Raw genomic sequence first — 9371 nt, 5'->3', positions numbered from 1 at the left:
CTTGCTGCCTTCACGGCCTTCCATATCTCAGTGAACGGCAGCTCCTTCCTTCCAGTCACTCAGGTGAAAACTCTTGGATTGCTTAGATGGGTGCTAGCAGTGGAGGAGACGTGAAGCGGTCGGGTCCTGCACATCTCATGGGTGGGGGGATCCAGTCCCAGGCATTCTGGATGCTGAGTTATTCACTCTGCCAGCAACCAGGATCCAGGGAGCTGGAGAGGGCCTGAAGCTCCCAGGACCTGCGTGTTTGAGTACAGTCAACAGTTATGAGAGGTGGAGAGAATTAAGGATGACTCCAAGATTTTTGCCTTATAACTGGTCAGCTTCTGCCCTCACTCCCCTATACTCAGTTCTCAACATAGCAGCTAGAGATTATTTTAAAATGTAAGATGACTGGCCAGGCACAGTGGCTCATGCCTGTAATCCCAGCACTTTGGGAGGCCAAGGTGGGTGGATCACCTGAAGTCAGGAGTTCGAGACCAGCCTGGCCAACATGGAGAAACTTCATCTCTACTAAAAATATAAAAATTGGCCGGGTATGGTGGCGCACACCTGTAGTCCCAGCTACTGGGGAGGCTGAGGCAGGAGAATCACTTGAACCCAGGAGGTGGGCTGAGCGTGCTGAGATCACACCACTGCACTCCAGCCTGGGTGACAGAGTGAGACTCCATCTCCGGGGAGGGGGCGGGGGGGGGAATGTAAGATTACTACTCAAAACACTGCCCTGCATCTGAATGTCACTAGAGCAAAAGCTGAAGTCTGAGAGTGGCCAACCTGGCATACCTCATCTGCCCGCCTCCCTGTCCCAGCCCATTTACTTCCCTGAGCTTACCTTCTATTCACTTGCCCAGCTCCAGGCTTGAGTCCTCCTCAAACAAGCCAGCCAGGTTCTTGCTTTGTTTCAACCTTTGTTTCCTCTGCCTGGAGCAAAGCACTTTCACCCCACCCCATAATATCCAGAAGGCCAATTCTCTCACTCCTGGCAAGCCTTTGCTCAAATGCTCTCAATGACCACCGTTTTAAAAATTGCCACCACCCACACCCACACTCCTGATCCCCTTTACCCAGCTCTCCTTGTTCTTTTCCTATAGCATCATTCATTTGGGAATGCTATCTAATTTACACATTTATCCCGTTGATTGCGCACTGTCTCCCTCCTCTAGAATGTGTGCCCTATGAGGACAGGGAATTGGTCCATTTTGTTTATAGATGTATCCCAACCACCTAGAACGATTCGTGGCTTACGCTACATGCTCAGTATTTGCTGGTGAATGACAGAGTCAGGCTCAGGGCTTGGCTGGGTGTGCCCCGAGGCAACGGACAGAGCCTGGAAATTCTAAAGCCATTAGGAAGAAGCAGGTGCTTGGGGGTGGATCAGCCACAGGTCCTGGACAGCAGGGAGACTATTTCCCTAGGAGACGGTGGAGGTGGGCATCCCTCCCACTCGCCTCCCTGGAAGCCTCCCTGTTGCTTCCGACTTCGGATGGGCTTCTTCGTATCACTTTCTCAGCTTGCCTGCCTTCTGACTACAGTTGTCAGCTGTTTGCCTTGTGTTCTGTCATAGCCTTGCCTCAGCCCTTTCCCTGCTCTGGAACTCACTTCAAATTAGATCTACCAAATGTTGACGCTGGAAGAAACCAAAGATGTCACTTATATTTTTAGTTTGGAAGTAAAATTGTGCTTTGAGGACGTCTTCATCCCTGAGCTTCTCACGGAACAAACACGACAACGAATCAGACTCCTCGATTGCCCTCCCCTCCCCGCCAAGCACAAGAGTGGCTGCTTGGAGCCATGAATTTCAAGAAAGGGCCCAGAAGCAGGCTGAAAGGGTGCATTACTGGAGGATGGCACACCCTGGGGTATCCCGGCGTCCTCTCCAGGGCTTGCTCAGAACACTCTTCCCATGCCCAGGAGCCCAGGCCCCAATCTGAGAATGGTGAGTTCAGATAAAAGCACTAAACCAGGATGAAAGGGGTCAAACCAATCTAAGGGTCTCTATTCTCCCAGCCTCCTGCCCACATCAGCAGCAAAGGGTCCTTTCAGGAAGAGGCAGCAGTCTCTTCTTTGGCAAAGGGACAGGGAGATGACAAGATGAAGTTTAAGGGCCCATTTTCTGTAGGAGTTTGCTTTGCCTGGAAGGCGAGAGGAGTTAACTGATGACAGAAAGGCTAAACTGCTGAGAACACCAAAAAAAACCCAGAAAAATAGGCAGGTCCAGGTTCCTCCACTGACCACACACATCCTTGATCAGCCAGCCCGCTTACCGTGGTAAAGGAGCCATTTCACGAGCCCAGCCCGCGGCCCTGGGTGACTCACACCCTCCAGAGCACACCTGGGCCCTGCCTGCAGCTCCCCAGTCCCTCAGAACACGCCCCTCCAGCTGAAGCCATCCATCAGCGAACGGGAAGAGGAGTGCTCAGGCCCCGCGCTTGGTAAGGGAAGAAGTTATGGGTAGGCAGTGTAAGGGTTAAACAGAGAACTTGACCGGATGGCAGGATTCCCACACATGTCAGGACTCTCCAGGGAATCGGCGTGCTGGAAGGCAGGCTCTATCCAAGGAGAAGGAGACCACAGCCGCCGCCCTGCTGCCTCCACCTCCCCACACAGGACCCACGTGAACAACCAAGGGCTGCGGGGGCTCTTTTCCCCTCAGGCCTCTGTTCCCACACAAGACACAGTCAACACATTCCCAGGCCCACACAGACTCACCACAGAGTCCTGGGACCCAAACATTGCCAGACAAAGGACCAGGGAGAGTCCCTCATCCCCTGCGTTCCTGTCACTGCTCCCCTCCACTTTCCCCTGTCAGCCCAGTGGTTTGCATTAGACCTGGAAGGCAATCTCTCCTGCCTCTTCGTGCCATTCCTGCTAATTCCCAGGCCAACCTTTACCCAATTCCAGAGAGGCTTGCGGAAAGCTGCTCACCTCCTAATCTCTCTGCCATGTGAGGAGCTAAGCTGGTTACCAGGTTCCAGACCCACAGTCCCAATGCCAGCTTAGTCCCCACGCCTCCAGTTTTCGCCCTGGGCCAGCTCCGTCTCCCCTGATTCTCCAGAGGGAGGGTACTCAGGCCTAAATTCCTAAACAAGCACGTGGAGCATTCAGCACCAGGTAAAAAGTGGGCAGACCTTCCCTCTTCCCTCACAGCGCAAACGGAGCAAATTCCTATGATTTCAGGCCACTGGCCAGAAATTCCTAGGAAGAAAGGACACACCAGCCCATTTTCATCCCTCTGGAAACACAAGTTCACCTCCAACCCAGGGACAATCCCCAGTTGCCACAGACCTGGGAACCAGACTCCATGGGCCCAGGGCCTCTCTCGTGTCCTCCTCCAGTTCCCACACCTCCACTCTGTATTGAAGGCTTGCTTTCTCTAAAATCCTTGTGAGACTCAAGCTGGATGCGTTTGGCAGCTCTTACTCACCTGCAAAAGGGTAGGTATTGCTTTAAAGAACCTCAAATCCTGTAGCCCATGAACTTGCCCCTCCTCTCATCATGTTCCCTGATGGCTACCTCTATATCCCACGTTCCTCCAGGCCTGGCTGCAGTCTCACTACCAAATCAGACCCGGGAACCCCAGGCCCATCAGCTTCACCCATAAGCAAGGAGCTATTCCTAGCCCACTGGTCACCCAGAACGCGCCAGTACTTGGGGAAATCCCTCTGGGGCTTCCCACAGAAATACAAAATTCCCTGAATGTGGGTTAGTGGTTGCAAAATTTGTCACTGCTGCGGGGATAGCAGAATTACCCCAGGCGGCTGGAGGAAGGTGAATGAGAAGCCAGTGATGACATAGTGAAGAGCTGGAGGTAATGCTCTCCCTACAACATGCACACATTTGTACTGGGACATTTTAAAAAAGAGAGCCTGTACTAGAAGGGGTTGGATAAGGGATGGCTTAGGGAACCTCCCCCTGCCAGCAGAGTAGGAAAAAGACACCAGGCCAAGGCTGGGGAATCTCAAGACCACAGAACAGTTTGGTATTGACATCATCATCCACAAAGCTACTATTTATTAAGTTCTTTACACACATTATCTCTAATCCTTACGACGACCTTGAAAGGTGGGCACTATTATCTCGATTTACAGGAGCGGTAACTGATGCTCTGAGAGCTTAAGTAACTTGTCCAAGATCACACAGAGGGTAAGCAGTGGGGCCAGAATCCAAACTCTCCTCCACCTGGTTCCAGCTTGTGCTCACATTTCTACGATGCCACATTACAACAGAAAGAGCCCTGGGATAGTCACGGGATAGTCACACATCTTTCTAGGTCTTAGTTTCTTACAGAGAGTCCTGAATGACCTCTAAGCGTCCTTCCAACTCCAGAATTCTATGCATCTATGGGACTCCCCAGAGGGGCCGTGAGCACAGGAGATGGAAGTGTCCTCCTTCCAGGAGCGGGTGGGGTGGCACAAGAGCTCTCACCTCCCCCATTTTTGTAGCAGAGATAGGGAAACCTCCAGACGTTGCCCAGCCCAATGATCTCCCCGGCCACTGACAGCACAAACTCCATCTTGTTGTTCCAGTGCCCCCGCTCCAAGGTGCCATCTTCCTCCTTCTTTTCCATGACTGGATACACTGGCTTTGTCTCTCCATTACTGGCTGTGCCTGAGGCCCTGCTATCCATCCCACCTGGAAAACAAGTGGGAGGCCCGGTTACTGTTGGGAACCCCGGAAGGAAACCCCTTCTCCTCCTTTTACCAACAAATCCATAAGGGGATGAATGCCCTGGAAGAGGCGACTGCTATGCCCTTCCCTGTAGACCATGTCCTCCTTAGCACTTCTCAGTGGTAGAAGCTGGGTGACAGCTATTGAACGTATATATCCCTTTCCTGTTCCAGGAAGAAAGTGTTGGTGCTGATGGACAGCCTTTGCTTCCACTATAAGGCCCTCTTGGGTTGAGGCTTGTAGACATGGAGGAGTTCACGGGCCACTGTGCTGTCTAAATTCTCCCTGCCGCCCTACAGTCAGCCTCACCCGGATTAGCACGTGCTTCCGTCTCTTTACTCTCTATGCTAGGACATGTGGAAAGGATGGGATTTTACATGTCCTCAAAGCCACCAATTTCCCTTGCAGGAATTTACCCTGAGGAAATAATTGTGATTGTGAGTGAAAGGTGTAGCATGAGGATATTTATTGTTGATAACAGCGAAAAATCAGAAAGTACACAAATTGTCAAAAATGGTAGATATGTTCATACATTATGGCACATTCATATAATGGACTACTGTATATAATCATTAAAATCTGTGTTACAGAAACAAGTGTATCGGCACAAAAGGATGCTCACAATATATAGTAAAACCCGGTATGTACAATATGACCATGCTTGACAAATATCTTAGAAAGTATTTATAGGCACTGACAGATGAGGATAGCCACCAAATGTTTTTCTTTCAGCAGCTGGGTTATAGGAACATTCCCTTATCTATATTTTCTACATCAAAAAATATGTTTTACTTTTGTAATATAAAAATAAAAGCCAGTTTTTAAAAAAATTCCTGTCAAAGGACTGGGAGAGTTGAGTGGGACCAGGAATTGTGAATAAGATGAGGTGGTCTAAGTACTCCTTCCATGTCTCTCTGAAATCAGCAGAAGGGAGACATGAGCTATGTGCTCTTTTTCTTTTCTGGTGATGACAAACGGAGTCTGTGACAGTCGAGAAGATGACATAAACTAAAAAGCCACAGTTTTAACCATTCACTGTCAGAAGTGGCCCATTCCAGACTATTGGGATTGAGGATGACTCGGTGTGGCTCCCATTTAGTCCGCAACTACTATAGACTAGGCACTTCACATGCATTCATTTCATTTAATTCTCACAGCAACCCTGAGATGTAAGCATTATTACCTCCACTTTATAAATAAGGAAGTTGCAGCTCAGAGAGGTTCAATAATGTGACTGCTGCTGCCATGTAGCTAGTAAATTGTACAGCCAGGACTTAAACCCACTCTGCCCCTGCTCTTTCAGTTCCAGCCCTTTGATTACAATGGCTGCCCAGGTTCACTGGCATATCTACTAAAAGCATCTTCTAATGACTCTGCCTTGATTTTGCAGAGTGGCCTCTTTTCTGGAGAAGTAGGCAGATGGACTTTTTTCTAACCCTCAAGCAAAGTTCATGTTAACAGAACTTTCTTAGCAGTAACCTCTTCTGGCCACAGACTCTCCTTTGGCTCTGACCCAGAAAGTCAGAGTCAGGGAACAGGCCGGGCGCGATGGCTCACGCCTGTAATCCCAGCACTTTGGGAGGCCAAGGCTGGAGGATCGCTTGAGCACAGGAGTTTGAGATCAGCCTAGGCAACATAGTGAGACCTTGTCTCTACAAAAAAAAAAAAAAGTTTTTAATTTTATGGGCATGGTGAAACACGCCTATAGTTGCAGCTACTTCTTGGGAAGCTGTGGTGGGAAGATCATTTGAGCTCAGAAGGTCAAGGATGTAGTGAGCTGTGACTGCACCACTGAACTTCGGCCTGGGTGACAGAGTGAGATCCACCTCAAAAAAAGAAAAGGAAAATTACAAAACACAGAATGAAAAAAAAGTATTTGTAAAATGCATTTCTGTTAAGGGACTTGTGTGTTAGAATATATGAAGACACCTCAGTAACAAAGGATAAACTACTGATACATGAAAACTACAAATGAATCTCAAAATAATTATGCTGTATCATAATTATCAACATACTGTATGATTCCATTTATATAATATTCTAAGAAAAGCAAACTAGTTTAGTTTGCATTTAGCATAATTACTGATTGCACTGGGACACGATGGCAGGAGTGAAGTTGGGAGGAAGGAATTAGAAAGAGACAGGAGAAACTGTTTTGGAGGTGATGGACATGTTTATTATCTCAGTTGTGGCAGTGGTTTCATGGGTATATACATATGTCAAAATTTATCAGATTGTACGCTTTAAGTATGTGTGGTTTACTGTAAGTTAATGAGGAACCCAGTTCTCCAAGTCTTCACCTTCCACTTCTCAACGTTGTAATCTACACAACCATAATTCAGGCACTAAGGGAGACTTGATGAGGAGGACAAAGAAAGAAAGGTAGCAAACAATTCAGCCTAAAAAGTCCATAAATCAATCCAAGGTTTGCTGAGCAGGAGGGAAAACAGGAAAGAGAGAACCCAGCAGCTGTCAGGAACAGTCACTGCGGAGAGCCCAGTCCAGAAAGCAACAGCGATGGGCCCAGCCCAAGCCCCTCCCCATATTCACGTTGCCTGCTCTTTCTCTACAAACCAAGCCCATATTTAACTGCACTGGGCCCCGTGGTCAGCTGCTCCCACCTCCTCTGCTTCTTGGGGCACCTTGACAGCCTGCCAAGAGGGACAAAGTCCATATCTGCAAGGAGGAGCTACAGGCCCTAGAAGTGTGAGAGGGGTCGGGGTGGGAGGAGGCCAAGGGGGACCAGGTACAGACTGAGGACTCCTGAAGGGCATTCCGCCTCTTCCCCTACACAGGCACCACCCTCAAAAGATGAAGTGAGTCCTGGGGATGGCGGGCGGAGTTCACAGTTCCCTGCACCCCGTATCAGGCGTACTAGTCTCCTCAAAAATTCTACAACATGCTGGCATTGTCTCCGTGAGATGGGAGAGACCACATCCCCATCCCAGAAAGGAATCACTCTCTTGGCCCCACTTCTCAAAAGCAGCACGCTCTGTGGTGTCACCAGCCAATTCCTTAAGGCATAAACTGACGATCGTCCACTGGAGCAACAGAAGAGTGAGGAGCTTCCACGAGGTGTTATGTGCTGTCCTCGGCCTGAGCCTGCCCAGCAGCGGCCCTGAGTCATTAACCGCACTTGATAACACACTGTCACGCACTGCTGAATAACCATTACTTTTATAGGGACACATGAAAAACGCTCCTTATTTCTCTTTATTCTCCGCTATCTAGAAACAGCACAGGGCTAATGGTTTTCCTTGCTGCCAACGGAATCCTCTGTGCGTGGGCATCCCCATGCACCTTCTTTACAGGCTGGAGCTGCGGGGTCTTTCCCCTCCAGGCCCTTCCGAGAGGTCCTGCTGTCCTGGCCTCACATGGGGACTCCAGTCTCAAGTTAATTCTGGGTGTTGAGCAGCTCGGCCTGCCAGCAGCCAGGGTCCAGGCAGCTGGAGAGGTCTCAGCTGAAGGCCGATGTTCTGAAGCACCCAGGACCTGGGTATTGGAAGACTGAGGCTCTGAAGAGGAGTTGGAGGGGACAGGGAGGAAGTCCTCACAAAAGGTGGTCTCTGGCTGGTGTCCTGAGACTGGTGGAAAAATTAAAGGTTCTTGGCATGGGTAACTTCTGCCCCTAGTGAAATTTCAGCAACCTGGACTTAGAAATTAAGTGAAAATGTTGGCAGATGGTTTTCTCATCTGGGCTGAGATAGGCAGGAAGGTGATTTAAATACCCTGCTGGCTACGGACAGTCCTATCATCAGAACCCTCTCCCGCTAGCTTCTTCCCACATCACGCCTCCTGTGTTATCCAGCATCTCCTCGTCCCATGACTGGAACTTTGGCTGGGCAGGCCCTAGTAGAAAATCATATTTGCTTTCCCTCCTGGCAGCTGAGGGTGGAGGGCTGGAGGAATAGTTCAAATGTACAGCTTCTTCAGCCACCTCATCAGCTCAGGGCCCCATCACTAAGGCTGCCTGGTCACTGGCATACTGTGGCTGCTATGCAGGACTCACATGGCCTCCTTCCGCCCAGAAGGGAAATACACAAGGAAGGGTGGATTTTACCTGCTCCCACAATTTCCCCCAATAACCACATTTACTATCTTCAATTATTTCCTCCCCATCTCCCCCATTATCTTGAATCCATTTCAATCAGTCCTTGCCCCCAGCCCTCCACTGTAACCGCTCTTACCAGGGTCATCAATGACTTCCCAGCTGCTAAAACCAACAATCAATTTCCTTTCCTCATTTTTTAAACCTATCTGCAGCCTTTGCTGCAGTTAATCTCTCCCTCCTCCCTGACAGAATTTCTTCAGTTGGCTTTCCAAAACACTTCATTCTCTTGGTTTTCATCCTGCTTTACCAGTTTCTCATTTTCTGTCTCCTCTGCTGGTTTCTCATCTTCTCCCAGACCCACTAAAGGTCCTTACTTTCTTTTCTTATACCATAAAAATGCTAATGGTCCCCAAACACACACCTCCAGCCAGATCTCTCTCACAAACTCCAGACTCACATTCTATTGCCCAGTTGCCATCTCCACTTGCACATCTGATACCTCAACTCAACTTTCCCAAAATTCACCCCCTTACTTACCCTTCAAAACCTGCTCCTCTGGGGCGAGGCACAGTGGCTCATGCCTGTAATCCCAGCACTTTGGGAGGCCGAGGTAGGCAGATCACTTGAGGTCAGGAGTTTGAGACCAGCCTGG

General features: G+C 49.4%; 1 protein-coding gene across 3 annotated transcripts in view; it reads right to left on the bottom strand.

Moving 5' to 3' along the window:
* Window positions 1-9029, bottom strand: part of SLC6A13 (solute carrier family 6 (neurotransmitter transporter), member 13) — a 39270-nt gene extending 30241 nt beyond the window's left edge. For 2 of the 3 annotated variants that reach the window (XM_011957125.1, XM_011957126.1), the window contains exon 1: window positions 4426-4628. In XM_011957125.1, the coding sequence (XP_011812515.1) occupies window positions 4426-4627 (202 nt within the window). In that variant the 5' untranslated portion in view covers window position 4628. Of the gene's footprint in view, window positions 1-4425; window positions 4629-8996 lie in introns of those variants that run through there. The other variant, XM_011957127.1, reaches the window with a different exon arrangement.
* Window positions 9030-9371: the final 342 nt, after the last annotated feature.

This window comes from Colobus angolensis, unplaced genomic scaffold (genome assembly GCF_000951035.1).
Source record: "Colobus angolensis palliatus isolate OR3802 unplaced genomic scaffold, Cang.pa_1.0 Scaffold437, whole genome shotgun sequence".
Classification (NCBI taxonomy): domain Eukaryota; kingdom Metazoa; phylum Chordata; class Mammalia; order Primates; family Cercopithecidae; genus Colobus; species Colobus angolensis.
The sequence above is the reverse complement of the archived record's forward strand: the minus strand, read 5'-3'. Positions and strand labels throughout refer to the sequence as shown.